This window comes from Pelodiscus sinensis, chromosome 4, assembly GCF_049634645.1.
Source record: "Pelodiscus sinensis isolate JC-2024 chromosome 4, ASM4963464v1, whole genome shotgun sequence".
Taxonomy (NCBI): domain Eukaryota; kingdom Metazoa; phylum Chordata; order Testudines; family Trionychidae; genus Pelodiscus; species Pelodiscus sinensis.
Window position 1 is genome coordinate 19,822,521 of NC_134714.1, and position 25,912 is coordinate 19,848,432.

General features: G+C 42.2%; 1 protein-coding gene across 5 annotated transcripts in view; it reads right to left on the reverse strand.

Moving 5' to 3' along the window:
* Positions 1–25,912, reverse strand: part of TDRD9 (tudor domain containing 9) — a 151,675-nt gene that overhangs the window by 36,074 nt on the left and 89,689 nt on the right. For all 5 annotated transcript variants that reach the window (XM_075926469.1, XM_075926470.1, XM_075926468.1 and 2 more), the window contains 6 exons: positions 25,307–25,351; positions 24,457–24,510; positions 8,577–8,693; positions 5,651–5,758; positions 3,938–4,038; positions 3,122–3,295 (listed from right to left, as the gene is read on the reverse strand). In XM_075926469.1, coding sequence (XP_075782584.1) covers positions 3,122–3,295; positions 3,938–4,038; positions 5,651–5,758; positions 8,577–8,693; positions 24,457–24,510; positions 25,307–25,351 — 599 coding nt within the window. The remainder of the gene's footprint in view (positions 1–3,121; positions 3,296–3,937; positions 4,039–5,650; positions 5,759–8,576; positions 8,694–24,456; positions 24,511–25,306; positions 25,352–25,912) is intronic.

Sequence of the window (25,912 nt, forward strand, 5' to 3'; positions counted from 1 at the left end):
CAAATGAAAGCCATCAAGGGTGTTTCCCTCAATGTCTGGGTGATCATCTGTAAACAGCCCTTTTGTCCTTTAAGTCTTAGCAGTGGTTGGTCTTAGGAAGTCATGTAACCTCCCTAACTGGCAGGGGCTGACCAAGTAATCGACCATGGAAGGGGAGAATGTGAAATAGAAAATTTCTTTCTGAAAGAGAGGCTATTTAAGCTTCGAAGTTTTTTAGTTCTTTGTCTCTGGGTGGCATGACACTCTTAAGAGAATGAACCAAAGACTCCAGGGAAAAAAAAGGAACTTCCCTGGTTTGGAGGCTTAGCTGGAATAAGAATAGTTTTAAAGTGTTAGCACTAGCTATGCATTTTTTGTTATTCTGAAGTTGTAATCTACTTTGCTCTGCCCCTTTCCCTTGCAACTACTTAAATCCTAACGCTTATACAGGCAGATACGAACGGGGATTTTCTCGCCCCGGACGACGGGAGTGGCGGACGCCCGGTCCCGCCGCCCCTGTCCTCCGGGGCGAGAAAAGCTGCTCTGCCTCTCCCTGGTCTGCTGGGGGGGGGGGGGGGGGGGGGAGGAAGAGGAGCCAGATCAGTGCCGCGTCCCGCCCGGGTCCTCCTCGCTTTACTCAGCGTCTCCCTGGTCTGCAGACCAGAGAGATGCTGAACAAAGCCTTGGAGGACCCGGGCAGGATCGCGGCGCTGATCTGGAAGCGCCGCGATCCCGCCCGGGTCCTCCGCGGCTTTGCTCAGCGTCTCCCTGGTCTGCTGGGGGGGGACGCAGCTAGTGCGCCCCCCCCCCCCAGCAGACTAGGGAGACATGGAGCAAAGCCCCGGGCCTGTGGTAGAGCAGAATCTGGACGCCAGTTCCAACTTACATACAGATTCAACTTAAGAACAAACCTACAGTCCCTATCTTGTACGTAACCCGGGGACTGCATGTACTTAATAAAGTTAATTTTATTTACTATCAAGCCCATTGTAAATAACTCTTACTTGGGGGAGCAATCAGTGTGTACATCCTCCTTTCATAGTTAAAGGAGGCTTACATGAATAATTTATTTGGAGTTCTGATCCCATTTGGGGAGTGGTTTGCCTGGAAGCTGGGTCCAAAACGGTATTTTCCTTGGACTTGAAGAGTTTCAATGTCTATATTGCTCCTCAGGGTGGGGGAGTGGTGATCTCAGCTCTGTGCCTTGTCTGGGGAAGATCAGGAGACCTGGCCCAGCAGGACAGGGTGGTGAGAAGCCCCAGAGAGCAAAGAGGCGAGTGTGTCAGTGGCTGTGTCACACTCAGGGAATCAAGGAGTCTGCCGTGACCGCACCCCATCACACACTATATTCTGGGATTTTCTGAAGTGAGCATTAAAAGTTTGGTTTAATAAAAATGAACCTGATCAACTTTACACATCTGGGTCTAAACCAAGTTGAGGCACTCATATCTAGCAAGAAAGATATGGGCCCTAAAATGCATATGCTACAGCAGGGGTGGGGAAACCCTGGCTCTGGTGGGCAAGGGGAATGTGAGGAGTGTCTTTCTCCTCAGTTGGGGGCCACCCTTCTGCCACCCACCCACAGGGCTGGAGCACACAATCTACTAGGCTCTGGTGTGCCAGAGGAATGCCAGGAGAGTCTTTTTCCCCCTCTCAGTTGGGGGTTTCTCACTTGTGATTTTTCTGCGGGTGGGCAGCCTCAGACCTAAAAAAGTTTCCTCACCCCTGTGCTACAGTATGGTCTGTGCCAAAAATAAATACAGATAGAGTGGGGAAGGACTATGACAATCCGACAGACCACTGAGAAATTGTTTTATGTGCCTGCAAGTAACACACAACGATACATGCAAAGTAGCAGCTGCCCTACCAAATTCTTACAGAATTCACAAAAGCCTAGATTTAACAAGCGGGATTTCCACTATGCCATCTCTTTTAAGATTAAGTTATGAAAAAATATGTAATTGATTCTATGAAGGATAAATTCCAAATGATTCTCTTTTTAGAACATCAAAGTTGCTAGTAATTGACAAGAGTTAAGAAATTCAACATTAATCCCCATGGATAGGCTGCCTATGTTTCTTAAGATGCCTTGATTATTAATATGCATCTTACCAATAATATTATGGGCTACATAAGCTTTGTTTAAAAGTCAGTATGACCAGTCAATGTATATGCACTCTAAACTTATTAAGGCCATAATTCTCCCTTCAGCCATTTTAATATTTTAAAATATTATATCCAAAGTTTATGGACTAATTTCAGAGTTACGGCTGAACAGGAACATTTGGCAGAGAGCTGTTTCAGCAAGCTGTATATAAGAATAGGCATAGAGAACCCAATTATTTGTACAGGGCAAACCACAGTAACAGAGTCCTCTGACAGAATCTTTCCCTGGGACTACTGGATACAGATTACTAAAGTCACCTACATTTTCAGTCTGAAGGTTTCTCCAAAGGAGAATAAAAGATGTTAGCCCAGAAATTTTATGAAGGTTTGTTCACTTTTTCTTAAGAACCCCTAAAGAGGACCCAAGAGGTGAAAGGACACTGAGTTTGCAAGCAAGTCAGGGATGAGTGCCACCTCTTCCTCAGCTGCATCTCCAGCCGAAAGGTCCCTTCCTATAGTATCCCCAATACACTGCTACTCTTCCCTATTGATCTTCAAGTACCTGCTCAGGTACCACCACACACATATGTCCACCTGCTGCTCATACCACCTAAACTCTATATGGCAAGGCAGATTGTATTTTCACAACCTGGAAAGTTTTTAACTAACTGCTTTTAACCAACAAAATATTCCCAAAATAGTCCCCAAACTAGTCAAAGACACCAGTCCCCCTTAGGAAGAAATACAAATTTCAGGTTTCTAGGCCAAGCCATTTTTGAGTGATAAATAGTACCCTCCTCCCCTCAAAAAAGTATGGCTAGTAATTTTACCACAATTTCTCTATTTAACATTCTGTCCAAGTTATCAAAACCCTCTAGAATAATTCTGCCCTGTGACAAGATTATATCTTTGATATTTGAAATGTACTGTTTTAGTTTTTGTGACGACAGAGGCAGTTCACACTTGATCTTCAAATGAAATAGAGGTTTTGTTCCAATCTAAGACTATGAAGAAATTAGTCTCCATAATGCAGTACCTTGCATTCCTCAATCCTATATATTTCTCTCCTTCCATTTTTCCTTCAATCATTTCGGGAGTATAAACATTGAGTTCAAGTGGAATTCTTAGCTGTGACATTTTGAGTGCCATATACACAGCAGGAAGAGTTTTAAACCGCTCTGCTGGATTGCGAGAGAACTCCACGAAGGCTCTGTTTCAAAAAACAAAAACAAAACAAATAAATTCTCTGCAGTAAGTACTTTATTCAAGGAAAAACGGGATCAGTTCTTCTCCTGGCCCACTTCTGAGAAGGTAAGTGAAATGCAAAAATGTTTTGCAGTCCCACAGCCACTGCTTAATCTATGTACCTTTAGCATATTTTTAAATAAATTATGGAAATAATGAAAATATTCTAGCATGTTCAAGATGACTGCCTACATGTAACTATAGGAAGAGTTTTGGAAGGACGTAACAGAATTAATCATGAAGTTTTTGAAATCTGAACAACAGAGAGAAATGCAATGCTACCAAGGTTCCCAAACACTGGCACCCTTATTAGGAGGCTACTTTTACACAAAAAAGAAAATGACAACAAACAGGTAAAAACGCTGGTTTCTCTACTACTAGCTGAAGAACACACGCCCAGTCTCAAGCCTGTTTCTCTCACTCTGCCCAACACGTGATTTTCAATATACACATCTCCTCAACTACTTACACTAATCACAACACAAAAGAGATCACCAAACGCTGCAGATAGATCACAGGGTAACAAAAGCAGTTACATGAATTTTACATTAGTCTCCACTAATTACTACATAATTATGAAATATGTAAAATGATATATTTTACTTACTTCGTTCCATCATATGCAATAGATTTCACTTGACCACACTCCCTAAAGAGTGACTGCAACTGTTTATAGAATAGGAAGCCATAGGGAGGAATGTTCTTCAACTGTCATGAAAAATAAAGTTAATATTTGCAGTTTTAAAATATTAATGGATTATGCATTTAATCAAAGCCTTGAAGTATTACACAAGAGACATAATATTTATATACGTAGTAAATGCCAGCAAAATTCTGAAGTTATCTGAATAAAGGCAGATTTTCTATTTAGTATTTTATTTTAAAAAATAGGTACTGCAAAGTTTCAAGAATTTGTGATTAAATGCCCTGTTTTCTCCAAGATAATGCTCAGCTTATTCAAGACTATAATGTAAGTATTCTAAATATATTTAACTACAAACAAAAAACAGACTAGTTGAACTCCAGCATAAGGTGTGTTAGACACACAAGTACTTCTGCATCAAGTTAAGACTAATTCCTGAAAGTTTTAAATTTTGCATATTTAAAAAATTTATAATGAACGCTTCTTTGCAAAATATATACGTAAGTATTTCAATGACCTTCCCTCACAAAAAGTAGGAGATCAAGTTTAATCAGGAAACTTAACTTAGACTCATTTCTACAGAGCACTAATATTACTACAGCCAAGATATTTAACATTAATTCAATCCTTTCCACTTGTATTCAAAGAAATATGGAATTCATGGCTTTCTACTCTCCTTCTGACTGTGCCCCAGTGTGCAGGCTACCATAAACTGAGAATATCAAAGGAATTCCACTACCTCCCAAGATTTTCCATTTGGGTTATGATTCCTGATAAATCGGACTAGCCCATGAATATAATTATCCTAAGTGACCAAGGTAGTACAAGCTCCAAGCTGACAAAAATTTGGGTTATGAAATCAGAGAAGTTTTATAAATATATACAGAGAGAGAGAGAGAGAGAGAGATACACACACACACACACACACACACACACACACACACTCTCTCCCTCTCTCCCCCTCCCCCTCCGCCTCCCCCTCTCCCTCCCCCGAATTTGCTGCTTAGGTCAATTCATCTGTGACTAAACAGCAAAGGATGTGGAAATACTTCCATATCTTACACATTCCTCAATCTAGTCTGTGCCTCACATGTAGCTTTGTTTACCCTTTGATTGAGAAAGTTACATTTGTATTCTTTGAGGCACATCAGGCTGCATGTCTGTGTTCTTTGTGTGCTTACTTTTGCTTTATTTTTATAGTTTCACTTTTTTATTAAGATAATAGCAGTGCATGGTGACAAAACCATGAAACTTCCTACCTAGATATGCATCCCAGCATATATGTATTTATGTACTATTTTTAAAGTTTATTGCAGTCATTTCATATTTACATTTGTTTTCAACAATGACAACAAGATTTAGATCATAAATATGCCTGGAGTAAAGCACTTACAAGTCATACTTAAGTTTATAGGCAATTTAAAGCAAATGATAGCTGTGCGGTGTGTGAGGAAAGATTACTGAACAGTAATATTTAAATGACATACCACGCTCCAAGGGTTTATTCTATAAATACCTACCAAGTACTCTGGACAGTCATAATACGTATTTTAAACCTGTGTCAGATTGAGTGCTGGTTGGTCACAGGAGACCCAACATTCAAATGTTTAGAACAAGCCCTTAACAGGAATATTTTCAAAACAGTCCACCCACACAGCAGGTATTAAATCAACATACCATTACAATGGTTTTAGAATCTCTTCCAGCCAACTCCCTTACAGCAATTTCTTCATCACATTGTCCAAAAGTAAAGTAGTTTGGGTAGAAAGCACCAGCCATTACAACCTGAAATAAAGCCAATACTTTACTAAAATGCAAAACAATTGTATTTAGTTCCTCTCAATGAGCTATAAATGTCCTTCAATGCAAATGTAGAACAATGACATTAATGACATTCTGTAGGTGGCTAGACCTTCTCTTTGGGAACAACAGTAAAATATACATTTTGTTTAAAATGACAAGTCACCGATTCCTAAAGAATAGTCTCATAAAAAGGGATTCCCTTCTAGAACAATTTCAATATTTTTGTACTTATATAGGTAGATATGATCTGTTCAAATTATGAAAATCTACTCACATTGTGAAAAAGCCTTGTGTCTAAATCATCACACAGAACAGTTTTTATTTTCACATGAAATAACTACATAAACAAGGTTCTGTAAAGTACATAAGGCACAACTGCTTCGCCACTAACAATATTCACATTAATCAAAGCATCTGATGGCACAGACCTTAACTGAAATTTCACTGAAGACTCAGAAATGGGCTGTCTTACATGTACACATCACCAATCCCTATCTGAAAATAAGCTAACACCCTGTTAGCCCAGCGCCAGTTTCATTTGACAGACAACTGGAGAGGTTATTTCCACAAAATTTGGAAGGGATTCAAATTTTTAAGTAACTGGAGAGCCTATGAAGGTCTAAAATGTGGTATCCCACACAGGAGTAATGCAGCTCGCTCCTGGACCTTTTAGTTTGCTACAATTTTAAATTTCTAACCCCCAGAGTGCCTTTCTTCCAAACCAGTTTATGACTTAAAGATTAATATTGTCAGTCACAGAAAAATGACATCTTATCCTGGTTTGGTTTTATTTTAATAAGCTGTTAGAAGTGAAGGGATGACCACTGTTAAATATAAACTGTGATCCATAAATAACAATAACATGAATTGTATCTCCATTTTCTACACTAACGAACTAAAAAATGTTTGATAATGACACATGAATTATGATTTAAGGGAGAAAAACTGATTTAAAACAAATGATGGGCATCCATTTGCACTTAAGTGTAAAAAACTTGCTCCAAAGAGCATAAAAACAAGTACACTATATTCTCCTTAATAGCAATATTGATATTAGCCATTTCCAATTAATGGCAATATGTAGCTGAGAACCAATCTCCATTAACATCAACATTAACAAGATTAAGATATTAGCAATGGCATAGTTATTATTTGCAACTTTTACTCTTGGGGGAATTCTGTGGGACTGCACAGCCACAGAAAACATCCCCTCCCCCAAATTCCTGTGCTTCCTTGAATAAGATGACAGGGAATCAAAGGGAAGCCACATGGTGGGGAGGCAGACTAGGGGCACAGTTTTACACAGGTGAGGCATCTGAAAGCACTTGGGATTATCCCCTCCCCGTTTCTGCAAGAGCAGAGGTGGCCAGCTGATGCTGCAGCTAAACACCATTTTCAGGTCTTAGTGCCTCGTGTGCTGAACTCCTTCCTGTTTGCTGCAGAATAGTAAGTACCCACTCACTCAGCAGGCCAATCGAACCCTAACCCAACAAGCCCTACCTCCCTACACCTGGACCCCACTGACAAGCCCCCCACATTCCCATCCCACTGAGCCCCAACCAGTAGCACCTGGGCTCCACCCATCAAACTCTACTTCCTCAGTGCCTGTACCTCCCACTGAGTTCCCAGCCCTTCCAGAGCCAGATCTCTTCTGCTGAGCCCTAACCACCTTCACTCGGATCCCCTGCAGAGTCCCATTGTCGCTGCACCCCAACCTCCACAAGCCCTGTGCATCCTTCATCCAGATTCCCCACTCAGAAAAGTCTCACCCCACACCTGGATCTCCTACACTAAGCCCCTCCACAATTGGACACGGATAGGCTGAGCTTGCCCACGCACACTAGTGCACCAGCTGCATTGCGTCAGGGTGGGAAGCAGCCTCATTGCTAAGTCCTTGTATCAGGGGAGATGAAGGCACCAGGGTGATCTCTCAGCTCAATGTAATCAGAAGCCTGCATTGCTACAGTCAATTTAGTGACCAAAATATTAGTAGAATTTTAAAATACCGTGTACTTTTTTGGGGGGGGGGGGGGCACAGCATTTTTATTTTTTTTTGCCACAATGGGGTGTTTTTTTTGGCACAAAATTTCCTCGGGACTAAATTTTTTTTTTTTTTTTTTGAGAAAGGCACCAGCTGCAGGCACAGAAGGAAGCAATGAGATGGCTGAGGCCTCTTGCAAGCAAGTTTGAAAAGCTGCAGCCAGGGAAGGAAATGCTGGGACAGTGCCTTCTTTGTCTGCATCCCTGAAAAACTTGTCTGCAGTTACCTGGCCTGACCTTTTCTTCTGGGGCTGCAAACCAATAATGCTGCCTGCATACATGAAGAACATGGGAGAGAAGAGGCTATGGGCTGGGAGGGCAGAGCAATAGCATGGAGAAGGGTTGGGGTTGAAGCCCAGATGTGGAAGCTGCACCATAGCTTACCTTACAGCTTCCACACTGTGTCCTGTGATGGGATAATATGCATGGAATGAAGCACAGGGAAAAAGCATGCAGCTCTGTGGGACCCACTGTCCTTGCTTCCTACAGAAAGCCCCAGAATCTGCCCCACAGATCAGGTGCTGCCCTCCCTGCAGGTATGATTGCAGGCTGCAGCCAGGGAAGGAACCTGTAGTGCTTCCTTCCTGGGCTGCAGCCTCACAAAACTAGCATGCACTTTTTAACAGCTGTCAGATAATGGCAGGTTTTTTTTCTGGCAACTGAGACAATGCTAATAAGCATAAACTACTGTACTGTAAATTTCATTATTGCCACTTAAAACAAACAAACAAAACACGGCTCTGTACATTAATCCTTCTACCTGCAAAATGAAGCGCTGTTTGTATATGTACTCCCGATCCATAACAGGTGGTTGAGTATTAATATACATGTTGAAGGACTTAATTCGATTCTTCAGCTCTTCAAATAATTCAGCCACCTGAAATTTTAATTCTAAGTAAGGCTAACCAGATTAAAACCATTTACAAACAAAAAGAAGAAATATATAAGCCTGCAACAGAAATTATTATTTAAAATGGGAACATTCCTATCCATTTTTGTTGGAACCAAAAGCATTGATTTCATGCAATATATTATTGTTGACATGTAAAGAGAAGTGTAATCTCTAAAATCTACTATCTATTCAGAGTGTTTGTGAGCGAATAAGTCTGTCTGTCCATCTGTTCAACACCACCTCCTAAACTGTAGAAGCTAGGACCACCAAAATTGGTATGCAGCTTCCTTTTATCATAACTTAAAGAAAGGTAAGTGTTTGATTGTGCCAGGAATGCAATTGTTTTTGATAACATGAAAAAGAAGGGGTCTGCTAGCAGGGACAGTTATACTGTGTAGTGAACAAAGGGGGGCAAGCAAGGGGTCAGAGATGGGGAGCAGGACAGCTATAACCTCAATGAGCCAGTGAAGATGCAGATGTGGAAATAAGCTTTCCACCCACTGCCCGGGCAGCATAGCCCCTACCGCAGCCAGACCCAGGGAGCTGATGCCTGGGCAGTATAGTGCCTGCTATCGCCAACCCTAGGGAATTGCCACCCAGGTAGCGTGACCCCACTGGCTCCTGCATACACCCATAGCCTCATGCTCTAAGCCCCTTGTTGCCCCCAACCCTGACTTCTGCACCCTCCCCATCCCCCAGAATCCTGCCCTGAGCCCCTTCTTACCTCCAATCTTGACTCCTGCACCCCCCTACATCCTAGCTCCCTGCCCTGAATCACTCAAGCAATGCCAGGTAAATCTTCTAGTCATTATATTAATATCACTATCTGAAAATGTGTACTTTGGGAAGCACACGTTCTGCATAAAGTAAATAGGACTGCTCTTCGAAGACTGGAATTGTATGGAATTTTTTTCCAATACCATATTACTGAACCTGACTGAGACTGGTTGTTTGATCTCTTGAATATATTTCATAACGACCCAAACTGTGATCAAGCAATTGACTATACTTTATCAACACTATTCTATAAAAGAAACATTTCTTCATACCTTCTTAATAAAAAAGGATGCCCAGCTATCCCTAAGAAGAGACCTGACATTCTGGTCCCAGAGTCAAAGGCATACAATTGCATCCTTCAAGACAGATCCCTATAGTACAAGAACTCCCTAGCTGAAAAGTATATCAGATATATAGCACAGAAATAGAGGAAGAAGGGTGGAAATAACCTTTGACATGAAGGTTTTCGTGCTCTCTGAAGAAATGTTTTAATACAAAGGCGAGAGGCCAGCCTGAATTTCCTGCTATTATTCAACTAAACCTGTGCATCTTCAGGGAGCTGTGGCAGAGATCAAATTCACAGCATCCTGAACTTAGCCAAGAACCTCATCTAGCTTTGCCCTGAGGGATAACCTGGCTCTGTAGCTGTAACAGCTGGCTAACTTTCAGTATTAAACAGTATTTAGTATGCTTGTTAAGCCTTCTGTGAAGCTAGAAGATTGTTCATCTCTTTCTTGTAGCTCCTGCAATTCTAAGTGGGCTTCAGTCCATCAAACAAGAGGCATGAGAAAATGGATACTTAATGTCTTTCCCATCGAGTTGCTTTTTGAGGGAAGAAAGTGTGGAAATGCTGTCCAGCAGGACAATAATATAATAGCCAATCAGGCATTCCTTCTGAACTAACAATGCCCATCACACAACATGAAGTTTCCAGGAAACTGATATGCCTTTTTTCCCCTTGGACAACCACCCTGATCTAGAAGCCCAGTCAAGATGACTGCCTTGATAACCCACATTCATAGAAACATAAGAAGGGCCATACTGGGTCAAAGGAAAGGTCCATCTAGCCCAGTATCCTGTCTTCTGACAGTGGCCAATACCAGGTGCCCCAGAGGGAGTGAACAGAACAGGCAATCATCAAATGATCCCTCTCCTGTCATCCATTTCCAGCCTCTGACAAACAGAAGTTAGAGACACCATTCCTATCCATCCTGGCTAATAGTCATTGATAGATCTAACCTCCATGAATTTATCTAATTCTTTTTTAAACCTTATTCACATCCTGGTCTTCACAACATCCTCTGACAAAGAATTCAGCAGGTTGACTGTGTAGTACCTGAAGAAAAATTTCCTTTTGTTCGTTTTGAACCTGCTACCTATTAATTTCATTTGGGGACTCCTACTTCTTATGTTTGGGAACAAGTAAATAACTTTTCCTTATACACTTTTTCCACACCAGTCATGATTTTTATAGACCTCTATCACATCCTCGCTTAATCTCCTTTTTTCTAAGATGAAATATCCTGTTCTTTTTTAACTCTCTTCATATGGCACAAGTTCCAAACTCTTAACCCTTTTTGTTGCCATTTTCTGAACCTTTTCCACTGACAATATATCTATTTTGAGATGAGACAATTACATGTGTACACAGTATTCAAGATGTGGGCGTACCATAGTTTTATATAGAGGTAATAAGATATCCTCTGTCTTATTCTCTATCCTTTTTTTAATTATTCCTAATATTCTGTTTGCTTTTTTGACTGCTGCTGCACTTTGAGTGGATGTTTTCAGATAATTATCCACAATGACTCTAAGATCACTCTCTTGAGTAGTTATAGCTAAATTAGTCCCCATCATTTTAGATGTATAGTTGGGATTATTTTTTTTCCAATGAGCATTACTTTGCATTTATCAACATTAAAATTCATTTGCAATTTTGTTGCCCAATCACCTAGTTTTGTGAGATCTTTTTGAAGCTCTTCACAGTCTGCTTTGGTCTTAAATATCTTGAATAGTTTAGTTTTATCTGCAAATTTTGCCACCTCACTGTTTATCCCTTTTCTCCAGAACATTTATAAACAAACTGAATAGGATTGATTGCAATACGGTCTCTTGGGGGACACCACTAGTTTCGTCTTTCCATTCTGAAAACTTGCCATTTATTCCTACCCTTTGTTTCATGTCTTTTAACCACTCTTTTCCTGGATAGGACCATTAAAAGTTGCAATCTGAAGTTAGCCAATTTATTTTTGAATGTACAATAGCATGAGTGGGAGTATGCTGAGCAAACTGGACTAGTTAGCCATTATGTCAACATGGACTTCTCTGCGGCTCATATGCTGTCTGGCTAAAAGGATGATAGTAAACCATCTTTCCCAGAAGACATTTTTTAGCAAGACAGAAGCTCTTTCTGCTCTTCAACTGAAGATAATCTGTTGTCTCATCACACATTGTAGGATCTTCCTCTTGACACTGTGTTCATTATATAATTAACATTTGCTAAAGTGTTTAGTATCATTTCCCATCCTGTTAATTCTTTAAACACATTTTTCCCCCTTCACACAATTTTATCCAGGTGGATTCCTTATTTTTTGTTTAGTATTTCCACAATTTCTACCATTAAATATAGAGTCACTCAGATGTCATCTCTAATATAGGTAGGACTGGCAGTATTGCTTATAATTAAGATTGCCTAACACTTTACACTCTGAGGCCCTATTTTCAGTCACTTACTTAGGCACATACATAATTATTCGGGCTGAAAATTTCCATGCTGGGTATATCTCTGCCTGAATTTTTTTTATATAAAATGTCTACAAAGATAGTTCAATCAGAAACAAGGTTATTGGGGAAAATGTACTTTAGACAATTAATTAAAAAAATCTTCTAATCGTTTTAATGAGAAGCTCTAGTGACTCCAGACTACAGAAAAGGAACTTGAATATTGGTAGGTGAAAATCCACTCACATACGGCTCAATTATAAGCCTTTAAAAATTACCATTTGCACAAGCCAGCAAAATTCCCTAAAGATTCCACTAGCATTTATGTTGGAGTAGCTGAGCAGGACTTGCACTTACTCCTTCAAGCTCCTGAGAGTTCCTGCAGCACTGGATATTAGAAATGAAAGAAAGGAGAAAGCATCCTGACTAAAACAGAGGGGGACAGAGACAGGAACTGAGAAGAAGGAAGTGAGGAAGAATAGGGCAGGTGCGGGGGAAAAAAACAAGAGTAAAGGGGGACAATGACTGCAGTGTCAATATTGACTAGAGAGAACTCCCTTCCAGAACCAGGAATTTAATCCAGAATTCTATAGTCTTGTATTCCTCTGGTATCTAAAAACAGCTATGAAATCTATTGACAAACTGTGTCATCTATCTCCAGTTGCTGATCTACATAGAACAGAAGCGGGCAATAATTTTTGATGGGGGAGCCACACCAAGTTTTTGATAAGTGGTCAAGGGTCACACTTTTCTATGAGGAGAGTGCAGGGTATGGGAGAGAGGATAGGTGTAACTCAGGGTAGGAGACTGGAGTTCAGGAGAGGGTGTGAGGTCTGAGAGGGAGTTTGGATAAAGGAGGGAACTGTGAGCTGGAGCAGGAGATTGGAGTGCAGGGTCCAGGAGAGATAGGGGCGCAGGAGAGAATTCTAGTCTGGGAAATTGGGATAGAAGGATATACATGGTCTGGGAGGGAGTTGTGACCGGGGCTGGGGGAGGATAACAAGGAAATTACTCACCTTTAGCAGTAACGGCTGTTCTTCGAGATGAACATCTCTGTGGGTGCTCCACAGCAAGGGTTGATGCATCCTAATGCCACAGACCGGATTCTTCACAGCAGTGCCTGGGGGGCTATGCATGTGTGACAACAAGGCACACGGGCGCTATGTGGCCCAATCGCACATGAACACCCCTCGCCTTCAGTTCCTTCTCCACTTGGAAACTCACCCTGATAAAAGTTCTCCAAAGTAGGAGAGGAGAGGAAAGGAGGATAGTGGAGTACCCACAGGGACACTTATCTTGAACGTCAGTTACTGCTAAAGGTGAGTAACCTCCTCTTCAAGACAGACATCCCTGCGGATGCTCCACAGCAGGTTACTGAAGTGCAATATGCTCTGTAGAGGCAGGGACTTCAGATCTGGTAAGGGTGCCATAAATAATATGGCCTTGGCAAATCTGTTTGACGGGAGAGGCCCCTGAGAAAGTGCACAATGTTTGGCAAACATTTGGTCATAAGTCTATGTGGCTGCAGCACATGTATCTTCAATAGGAACTTTCCAGAGGTAAGCTACTGACATGGCTACAGCCCTGGTGGAACAGGCACATACTGAGGTAGGCGGCAATAACTGGTTGTGTTGGTAAGAAGTTGTGATGCAGTTGGAAATCCAATGTGCTAATCTCTGAGATAATATCTGGTGACCTTTGTTACGTTCTGCTAGATAAATAAACAGAGATCTGAAAGGCTTTGTTCTATGGACGTAATAGGAAAGTGCCCTGCATATGCTGAAGGTATGCACCTTTGCTTCGAAAGTATTGGAATGAGGTTTGGGAAAGAATACAGGTAAGGTGAATAGTCTGATTGATGTGGAAGGAAGAGTGTACCTTGGGGAGGAACTCGGGATGAGTTTGTAAAGATACTTTATCCTTGAAGAAGGTAGTATATTGGGGGAGGGGTCTGTTATTAGAGCAGCCATCTCTCCTACCCAACGGGCTGATGTTATAGCCACTAGGAATGCAGTTTTCATTGATAAATGAAGGAGTGTGGATGTGGCCATCAGTCCTAATGGAGGTTTCGCCAAGGCTTATGTGGAAGAGTTACATCAGGATATAATGCCTGCAGGCCTTTCATGAACCATTTCGTCATTGGATGTGCGAAGACTGTAGTATCACCAATTTGTGTGTGAAAGTCATAATAGTTACCAAGTGCACCTTAATGGAGCTGACAAAAAGAAGTGACTGTTTAAGGTTCAATAATTAGTCCGGTTACAGGTAATGGAGCCATCTCTGGAGAAATGTTGCGGGGAGCAGCCCAGTGAATAAATCATGACTATTTGTCATTATATGTGTTCTGAGTTGAGGAAGCCCTACTATGTAGGAGAATGTTCTGTACCTGACCACTATACCTCTTTCCCTGAGAGCCATCTAGATGAAGTCTGAGAAATCATGGATGTTGAGTCTGGAGCCCTGGTGGATCCAACAGTTTTGGGTTGCATAAAAGCATGACTGGGGGAAACAGCCATTCTGTTCAGGAAGAGAAACCACAACTGCCAGCACCAGCATGGAGGTACAAGAATAATCCTTGCTTAGTCCCAACTTATCTTGAGAATTGTCCTACTGACAAGAGAAATTGGAGGGAAGGCGTTTAGTAGGTGATGGTTCCACTTGTTGATGAGGGCATCTCTGAGAGAGCCCTTGTCAATGTCGGCTCTGGAGCAGTACGGGGAATACTTTGTTTGCCTTTTTTGCGAAAGGTCTATCAGAGGATATCCCCATTGCTCTAAGATTGGTGCAAGAACTCTGTGATCTATCTGCCATTCGTGCTCCTGAGGCAGGTGTCTGCTTAGTGCAGCAGCGGTGGTATTTAAGGTGCCAGGAAGGTGACATGCACTTACGGTGATGTTGTGGATGAGATACCAGTTCCATAGGGCAAAAACCTCCATAAAGAGGTTAGGCACTGTCATGAATCATGGGCAGTGTGAATGGTTGGCATGAGTGAATTAATAGTAAGTGAGCTGAAGAGAAGCCATACCAGGGTCTGAGTCAGTGCCCGGGTGGATTATGGCTTTGCTTATCACTAAGAAAAAGGATTGTGTGAAAAAAGACTGTGTGCTCTGAAAGAAGCAAAACTGCACAAAGGAGGCAAAGTTCCCAAATAAGAGGACTCAGCGAGGGAAGAACTCGACCAAGGACATTCTGTTGCTTATCACTTGTGGCTAGGCAAGCAGAATTGGGTGTTGTAAGCAGAATGTTCCAAGATTGGTTGTAAGCACACCAGCAGGTGATATCATCGGACATCATCCCCAATCAAACTGTCCCTTGCCGAGGGGATATATACCACACCACTTTGCCAAACGGGTGACGTGTACGTCCGACTCTCGCCTCAACCAAATTAACCAAAGTTGCCTGGAGTTTGGTCAGCTCCAGAGGTTGAGTGGTATGTGCGAACGTGTTTGTGAGAGTGTGTGTTACAATTGGATTAAGAATTAGGCTGCTACATTGGGTTAAGAATTAGACTGTTAACTATTCAACTTAAATTCAATTTTTTTTTAACCTGCCTTTTAAATTGCTAATTACTAGATATAAATATTGCTTTTAAAACTGCTCCTGAACAATTGCTGGCAATAAAACTTGTTAAAGTTATATTTGATACTATGGATCTTTGTTCTGTGAAGCTGATTAAACGCCTGGTGTGTGGCCTGATCAACCATACAACAGCACCCTCTTGTGACAGCACAACCTTGCCTCTTTATATAAAACATGCAGGCAATGTTGTCAGTATATATTCTGACTTGTTTGCCAGCTATTGCTGGTAAGAAGTGTTGGTAGGCAAGTTGTACAGCTCTGAGCTCCAGAATGTTTTTATAAAGGGCTTTTTCTACAGGTGTCCATAGACCCTGAATTGTTGTCCTTTTCATGTGCGCCCCCGTACCATGAGGGAAGCATCTGTGGTGATGACCACTGGGGGTTCTGGTGTTAGGAAAGGGATACCTGTATACAGATTCTCTGCTTTTTTCCCACCATAGTACACCTTTTACTGCTGGAGGAATGGAGAGAATTTTGGTGAGGGGGTGGTGATTTAGCTTGTAGACTATCCTGATCCAGCTTTGTAGGCATCACATAAACAGACATGCGTTTGGTACTGCAGGGTTGCATGATGCCATGTGGCCGAGTAGTTGGAGATAGTCATGCGCTATGACTCGCGGCATGAAGTGCAATTTGAGACCCAAGTTGTGGCTTTTTAGGAATCTGGGAATCTGTCTTGTGGCAGAGAGGCTACGGCACTTATTGACTCGAGCTGTGCTCCTATAAAGTATATGGATTTGGTTGATGTGACCACTGTCTGTTTCATTTATGAACAGGCCCAAAGAAAGGAAACATGCCATAATCAGGTAATTGCTGCAGCAAGAATTAAATTCTGATTTTGCCTTGATAAGGCAATCATTGAGGTAAGGGAAGATTAATGATGTCTAGTTTCCTCAGGTGGGAAGTGACCACCACATTTTTGAAAAAACTTTCTGTGCCATGGAGAATCCAAAAGGTAGGACGATATATTGGTAGTGATGGGTACCTAGGATGAAGTGAAGAAAACACCTATCAACAGGATGAATTGTAACATGGAAGTAGGCATCATGTAAGTTGAGAGATGAAAACCAATCACCAAGCTCCAGAAATGGAACAACGGTGGTCAACATTGCCTTTTTACGAATATGTTGGGACCCTATGATCTAAAATTGGGTGCCATCCTCCGTTCTTTTTCTGCATGAATAGTGTGAGTAAAAACCACTCCTTTCATATCCATGTAGGACCAGTTCTATTGCGCCCAATCAAAGGAAATGGTCGACTTCCTGTCTGAAGATGGCTTTGTGAGCATGGTCCTTAAAGAGAGACAGGGTAGGAGGATAAGAGGGAGGGATAGAGACAAAGAAGATGGTGTATCCTGAAAGGATTGTTTGTAGCACTGTAAGTGGTGGGTGGCTGGGGGGCGCACAGGTCTGCTCACTCCACTGTGTCCCAGCTCAGGGCCCTAGAGGCAGCAGTTTACTGCTGCTGGATCAGCAGGGGCTCCAGCCTGAAACATGCTGATCCAGACATGTCTATGTCCATGCTGTCCCCGGGCCACTTCCCTCCTCCCCCTCAGCACGTACCTGGCAGTCGCGTAGGTCTCCTGCAGAGTCACAGGGATCCAGGTCCATGGGCCACTCCTCAGCGGCATGCAGGCTGTTCGGGAAGTCTGGGGAAGTCTGTTGTTCCTCCGGGCAACTGTGCAGTAGGGGCTCCAGTGGTCCACACCAGCTCCCCACTTCCCCAGGCATTTACTCTGCTCCGCGGTGTGCAGGGGAGCCCTCTGGTCCTCGCCAGCTCTCCACCTCCCCACGCCTTAGCTCCCTTCCTCAAGGTGTAAGGGAGTCCTCTGGTCTCTTCAGTGGTCGGCACCTCACTAGCCTGGCTGGCAGGCTTTTTACCTCTCTGGCCCTGCGTCTCATTAGGGCCAGGTGTAGCCCACCATGGCTCTGGGAGGGGCGTCTCCCTTTCAGGGTCAGTGGGTGGCCACTCCAACCCACTACAAGCACCATCTGTCAGATGTTTTGCCATGCCAGTTGGTATAAAAGGGTAGAAGGTGATGGTTAAATGTCTTAGAATCATAGGACTGGAAGGGACCTCGAGAGGTCAAGTCCAGCCCCCCGCCCTCAAGGCAGGACCAAGCTCCGTCTACACCATCCCTGACAGATGTCTATCTAACCTGTTCTTAAATCTCCAGAGAGGGAGATTCCACCACCTTCCTTGGCAATTTATTCCAATATTTGACCACCCAGACAGTTAGGAATTTTTTCCTAATGTCCAATCTAAACCTCCATTGTTGCATTTTAAGCCCATTACTCCTTGTCCTGTTCTCAGAAACCAAGAGGAACAAATTTTCTCCTTCCTCCTTGTGACACCCTTATAGATATTTGAAAACCGCTATCATGTCCCCCCTTAATCTTCTTTTTTCCAAACTAAACAAGCCCAATTCATGAAGCCTGGCTTAATAGGTCATGTTCTCTAGACCTTTAATCATTCTTGTCGCTCTTCTCTGTACCCTTTCCAATTTCTCCACATCTTTCTTGAAATGTGGCGCCCAAAACTGGACACAGTACTCCAGCTGAGGCCTAACTAGTGCAGAGTAGAGCGGCAGAATGACTTCACGAGTTTTGCTTACAACACACCTGTTGACACAACCTAGAATCATATTTGCTTTTTTTGCAACAGCATCACACTGTTGACTCATATTCAACTTGTGGTCCACTATGACCCCTAGATCCCTTTCCGCCATGCTCCTTCCTAGACAGTCGCTTCCCATCTTGTATGCATGGAACTGATTGTTCCTTCCTAAGCGGAGCACTTTGCATTTCTCTTTATTAAACTTCATCCTGTTTACCTCTGACCATTTCTCTAACTTGCTAAGGTCATTGTGAATTATGTCCCTATCCTCCAAAGAAGTTGCAACCCCACCCAGTTTGGTATCATCTGCAAACTTAATAAGCATACTCTCTATCCCAATATCTACATCATTGATGAAGATATTGAACAGTACGGGTCCCAAAACAGACCCTTGCGGAACTCCACTTGTTATCCCTTTCCAGCAGGATTTAGCACCGTTAACAACTCTCTGACTACGGTTATCCAGCCAATTATGCACCCACCTTATCGTGGCCCTATCCAAGTTATATTTGGCTAGTTTATCAATAAGAATATCATGCGAGACCGTATCAAATGCCTTACTAGAGTCTAGGTATATGACATCCACCGCTTCTCCCTTATCCACAAGGCTCGTTATCCTATCAAAGAAAGCTATCAGATTAGTTTGGCATGACTTGTTCTTCACAAACCCATGCTGGCTATTCCCTATCACTTTATTTCCTTCCAAGTGTTTGCATATGATTTCCTTAATTACCTGCTCCATTATCTTCCCTGGGACAGACGTTAAACTGACCGGTCTGTAGTTTCCTGGGTTGTTCTTATTCCCCTTTTTATAGTTGGGCACAATATTTGCCCTTTTCCAGTCTTCTGGTATCTCCCCTGTCTTCCATGATTTTTCAAAGATCATAGCTAAAGGCTCAGATACCTCCTCTATCAGCTCAAGTATCCTGGGATGCATTTCATCAGGACCTGGTGACTTGCTGACATCTAACTTTCCTAAGTGATTTTTAACTTGTTCTTTGTGTATCCTATCTTCTAAACTTACCCTCTCTCTGCTTGTATTCACTACGTTAGGCACACCTCCAGACTTCTCAGTGAAGACCGAAACAAAGAAGTCATTGAGCATCTCCGCCATTTCCAAGTTTCCTGTTACTGCTTCTCCCTCTTCACTAAGCAGTGGGCCTACCCTGTCCTTGGTCTTCCTCTTGCTTTTAATGTATTTATAAAAGGTCTTCTTGTTTCCCTTTATGCCTGTAGCTAGTTTGATCTCATTTTGTGCCTTTGCCTTTCTAATCTTGCCCCTGCATTCCCGTGTTGCTTGCCTATATTCATCCTTTGTTAGTTGTCCTAGTTTCCATTTTTTATATGACTCCTTTTTTATTTTGAGATCATGCAAGATCTCCTTGTTAAGCCAAGCTGGTCTTTTGCCATATTTTCTATCTTTCCTACACAGCAGAATTGTTTGCTTTTGGGCCCTTAACAACGTCTCTTTGAAATACTTCCAACTCTCCTCAGTTGTTTTTCCCTTCAGTCTTGCTTCCCATGGGACCTTACTTACAAGTTCTCTGAGCTTATCAAAATCTGCCTTCCTGAAATCCATTACCTCAATTGTGCTGGTCTCCCTTCTACCTTTCCTTAAGATCATGAACTCTATTATTTCATTATCACTGTCCCCCATACTGTCTTCCACTTTCAAGTTCTCAACTAGTTCCTCCCTATTTGTTAAAATCAAATCCAGAATAGCTTCTCCTCTGGTAGCTTTTTCAACCTTCCGAAACAGAAAGTTGTCTCCAATGCAGTCCAGAAACTTATTGGATAGCCTGTGCCCCGCTGTGTTAGTTTCCCAATATATGTCTGGATAGTTGAAGTCCCCCATCACCACCAAATCTTGGGCTTTGGATAGTTTTGTTAATTGTTTAAAAAAGGCCTCATCCACCTGGCTAGGTGGCCTGTAGTAGACTCCTAGCATGCCATCACCCTCATTTTTTACCCCTTTTAGCTTAACCCAGAGACTCTCTACACAGCTATCTCCTACTTTCATCTCCACTTCAGTCCAAGTGTGTACATTTTTAATATACAAGGCAACCCCTCCTCCCTCTTTTCCCTGTCTGTCCTTCCTGAGCAAGCCGTACCCTTCCATACCAACATTCCAACATTTATTAGCAACTGTGGAGTGGGTGGAATTGTTTTCAATCCCTTGATGGACACCTAAAATTTGCTTATTTTGTTGCTGTGGCTGGTTCATAGCATTGTTTTGATTGTGTCTACACTGTTGCCTGCCACAACCTCACTGATGTCGTGGTTGGTAGTCCTGTCTTTGCTGCTGGTATGTCTATGTAGGATACTTTGGTTTAGGGCAGTGCTACTCAACACGTGGCCAATGGGTTTGTTTGCAGCCCACGGTGTGATCTGGGTTTAAGTGGGGCTCAATACGCAGCCCGCGGGTAGGATCCTTTGAACATGGACTTCTCTGGGAACACATTTCACAACTGTGAAGTATCTCCAAGGCAGGGTGAGCACTGAAATATGCGAGCAGACGGGCTGGCTGGAACAGATGGGTACAGGGTGTCGGTGTTTCGAGCCCTCCAGGGAGGAAGTGCTGGAAGCGCCGGGGCATTGTGGGAAGTGCTGGCTGCTTAGCCTTGTGGGCAGAGCTTGAGAGGTGATGACTGGCTCACACTGCCCACGTTTGGGTCCAGCGCCATGGCCGGGCAGCCCTGCCTCCGTCCTGTATGGAGTGACAGACTCCCGTGTGTGGACATCAGCCCTGCTGGAAATCCAGGACAGAGCTCCTGGGCACCTTTACTTTTTTGCCTTTTGTGTCCAACTTGACTCACTCAGCTCCTTGCCCACCACAGGCTGGAGTGCTCTGGCTTGGAAACTTTTCTTTTTATAGTAAAATCAATCCAAGAAATGCACAACGTGAAGCTTTAAGTTAAACACCCAAAACATTGGTATACAGATTTCTTTTTAATAAGAAACATTAAAAATGGCAACAAAGAAGAGATGCTTCCTAAACGAACACAGGGTTTTCAACCCTGTTTGGGAGATGGAATTCACTTTTGCAGAGATAAATGGAAAACCAATGTGTCTTCTTTGTCAAAAGACTATTGCTGCGTTAAAGAAAACAAACCTGCAACTGCACCATGATTCTTGTCACCTTGAATTCAAAGACTTGTATCCACCTGACAGCCATTTAAGAAAAACCAAGATATGTTCCTTACTGGAAGGTTACCATACTTATCAAGATATGTTCCATTCTCAAGTTAAAGATAGTGATGCTGTTACAAAAGCCTCCTTCAAAATGGCTTGGCACATAGCTAAAATCAAACAGACCTTTTACTGAAGATGAACTCATGAAGCAGTGCTTCTTGGACTGCTTCAATCGTGCTGTGCGGCACCCTCGCACCCTGCTCGTTGCACATGCATGCCCCCCCAGGCACAGCTCTGAGGAATCCAGTCAGAGATACTGAGATGCACCAGCACCTGCTGTGGAGCACCCACAGGGACGTCTCTTGAAGAACAACAGAGGGTTTTGGTGGTGACCTGGGGGAGGGATGGTGGTGACCTAGGTCAGGGGACCAGGAGGGGGTGAGGTTCCAGAGATAGGCTCTTACCTAGGTGGCTCCTAATCAGCAGCCCTGCAGGATCCTGATGCAGTCTCCCTGCTTGCCACTCCCTCAGACTGCTCAAAACGGCTGGCTGCTCCCTATGGTCCTCTGCTCTGGAGGAAGGGAGAAGCTTTGCACACTACCTCCACCCCCAGCAAAAATTCTCAGCTCCTATTGGCTGGAAACTGGCCAATAGGAGCTGATAAATTGTGCTGGTGGCGGGAGCAGTGCATAAAGCCTTCTCCAGCAGAGTCACAAGGAGCAGCCACCTTAAAACGTCATGGGGCTGCTCTGTGCTTGAGTGTCCCAGCGGAGCAGTGCCTGGTCTAGATCTGGCAGCTTGGCAGGCTGCCCAATACAAAAGATAATAATTGAAATAAAATAGAGTATTAAAACTCTCTCACATGATAGAAGTTTATGGTGTGGATTTAAAAATTCAAACCCTGTCAATTACCCAAGAATGAGAGTGGGGGGAGTCAATACAACTTCTCACAGTGAAAGCTCAGTTTTTTCAGTTTGTAGGTTTTTTCAAAAAGCAAAATTACATCCAAAAACTAAGCAACAGGAAAGCAGAGGTTGCCAAGTACTCAATATCAGAAAGGTCATCAGTGCAACCTTTGTATGCGTGTCATAGTTTTTACCTGCATGTTCACTTACTATCTTTCCCCACAGGGTCCTTGCCTAATTCATAGCACAGGATGGACTGTGCCCTGGGAACAAATTGGGGTTTTGCAAGGAACAAGGCTGCTGCCTGTAGGACTGAACCTGGTTTTCTGAAGAAAGCAGAGGATAGCAGAAAAAGAAAGAACAATCTTGTGACTAAGACAGGTGAATGCAACCCTAGAGAACTGGATTGTATCCATGCCAAAGTTCCCATGTGACACTAAGCACCTCACAAAAAACAATTTCTTCCACAGGAAACCACTAATTCTTAATTTCTTATTTTCTGGGTGCTTACCTGGATACATAAAAGCCCAAATCTGGACATGCATTCAAGACTCACTAAAAGCAAACTAAACTCAATGGGTACTGTGATGTGAACATAGTATGTGCCAGAAAAATGCTAAGCAGACTGAAAAAAACAGGCTCCAGTCATCTCAATTTAGGCCCCCAAATTTAAAGCACACTTGACAATTGTCTTAATCTCTGTGCCTCAGTTTTCAAGCTGGGGATGGGTGACATCACCACACGTCACATTGATGTTGTAAAGATAATAAAGATTTTTGAAGCTCTCAGCTATTGTGGTGATGAAAGCCCCAGAAAAACCTATGAGGATGTTATTTCTATTTTCAGGACAGGTTTTAGATAGTGTGTGAACTAAGGTTTGGGGCTACTCACTGAAAGAGGATAAAAATACTGAATTTATTCAGTGAGCAGCCTCCACCCTATACACTGAAGAAGACAGGAATTTTATGTAAAGAATAGCATTTGATCATGTATTTAAAGGATAACATACAAGTATAATAAAACCAAAGTAAAGGTTGCATAGGCAGCCTGAATAGCTTTTTTTTTTTAACCTAAACTTCCTTTTTGTTTTGTAAAAATCTATTTTTTCTTGGTTAATTTGCAGGCATTTTTGTCAGTAAGCTTTATTTTTTGAAGCTCATTTTGTAAGATTTTGTAATTCAGTAGTTTATAACAAAGAGTGATGGACATGCAAATATTCACCTATGTATAATGTACTTTCACTTAGCATTCACCGCTACTCCTCATGGGATGGCTTACAATGGGACTTTCCCTTTTTACATGTTTTTTGAAGCCTATAATAATTCACAAGTGTACTTTGAATGCTGCTCTCAAACAGTATTCCTGTTATGAGCATGCTGCAATGGAACCATGGTTGGATTATATTAGAATGTGTATGAGAGAGAGAGAGAGAGAGAGAGAGAGAGAGAGAGAGGAAAAAAAGAGAGAAAGAAAATCAACCAGTTGCCTAATTAGGAACCTAACTAGCTGGTTCAGCTAATCAAGGCTATTCAGGAGTTCTAATTATTTTTCACTCAGCATACACATTAAGCTTAAAATTTCTATGAGGAGTTTTCAATATTCACTGTAGTAACTTTAGTAACACAAAGCCATATAACATACGCATTTTAATTCCCATTTATCCTAATAATGGTTTTAAACTGCTCTAACTATAGAGCCAAACATTTTATAGCATTAAAAAGGAGTACCCACAAAACTCCATCCAATATATTTCAGGTACCTCTATAAGAAGTACATCTTGGAGAAAAGGGTTAAGAACTATATATCTGAGGACCTTCAAATACTTATGAGTTTTACTTTACTTGACAGGCAGCTCCTTCTTCCAAAGATGCTCTTTTTATTGGTGTACATACAGTATCTCAATTCTTTAAAAAATGTAAGAGCAGCAGAGCAGATTCATCCAGAAACCTAATATATTCAGGAAATTAGGAAAGTGATATATTTAAATATCACAAACAGTGTTACCCATTTCAACTCACCTCTCTGATTCTCTTGATCTGAATATAATTTGATCGACCCCAATCAAGTTCATCCTGAAGGACAACAGAGAAAATTTAAGATATAATGCAAACATGGAATGTTTATTTCCATATTGGTTCCTAACTGCCCCCTCAAACTATCCTTAGTGGGTTCAAATACTCTCTATGTAGATACTGAAAACAGTTTGAACTCACAATAAGTAGTATAAGAAGGCCACACCATTCACATACCTATGTGCTCATCTATCATATATCTCTGAAACATAACATAACCTATACCATAGCAATTGTGGCCACTTAAGTACCTTAAATAAACTTACCAGTCCAAACCTTCCATATAACCTACTATAGGATACAGACTATCCTGGGAAAATAAGATTTTGCTTTTTCTGGATGTACAGTTTTAACAGACATCAGACAGATAGGTCCTGTGGATAATTTGTCTCGGCTATGCACTGGAACTTCAGTAAAATGTACATAGGTGTTCATAATAAACTTAAGAAAAAACAAATAGTCTGGTAGCACATTAAAGACTAACAAAACATGTAGATGGTATCATGAGCTTTCATGGACATTGTCCACTTCTTCAGAAGACCAGCTGTTCATGACCAGTTGTTCATGTTCATATTACAATCAGAAGGGTACTGAGTACAGCAAAAATGGCCTCAATCTTGACAAACAGCACTCTGTTTTTTAATGAGGTCATTTATTGACCTCTGTGGCTCTCACTGACTCTTCTCATAGGGCAAAAAATTTGAAAATTAATGTAGTGACTTCAAGGTTTGCTTCCTGTGCTGGGAATATAACATTCCACTGACAGAGTCTTCTACCATATATGAAAAAAACTAACCTTGGGATGCCTCAGTTCTCCTCTTTCTCTGCAGGCTTGCCATGCCTAAAATAACAATAGCTTTTTATAGTTCTCAAGAACATATTACATTGCCTATTACAATAAATGAATTTATTGTATTGAAAAGCAAAAATATATTTTCCAAAACTATGCGTGGCTAACTGGGGTAGGAATTAGGGATGTTAAATTTAGTTTAATCAACTAATCGACAAGCAGGGGAGCCATAGTGGTGTTAGCTCCCAGCCCCCAGGAGTGAGGGCGTGAGCCGGGAATCAGCTGTCCTCATTTGTACAGGGTCTCCCCTGCTGTACACCAGACTTTTAAAGGTATTAAGAGCTGAAAGGTATTAATACCTTTAAAAGGCTGGTGAGCTACGCTGGGGACCCGACTCTAGATGAGACAGCTGATTTCCGGCTCATACTGGTCCCTCAGCTGTACTTCTGCTTTTTAAATGTATTAAGAGCTCTTAATAAATTAAAAAATCAGAGGCACAGCATTTGAGATTGGGCGCGAGCCGGGAGTCATCTGATTTCCAGCTTGTGCGCAGTCCCCGCTAGCCCCTGCCTCCTCTGCCCCCCACAGAAACGGTGCTGGGAGAGAACCAGC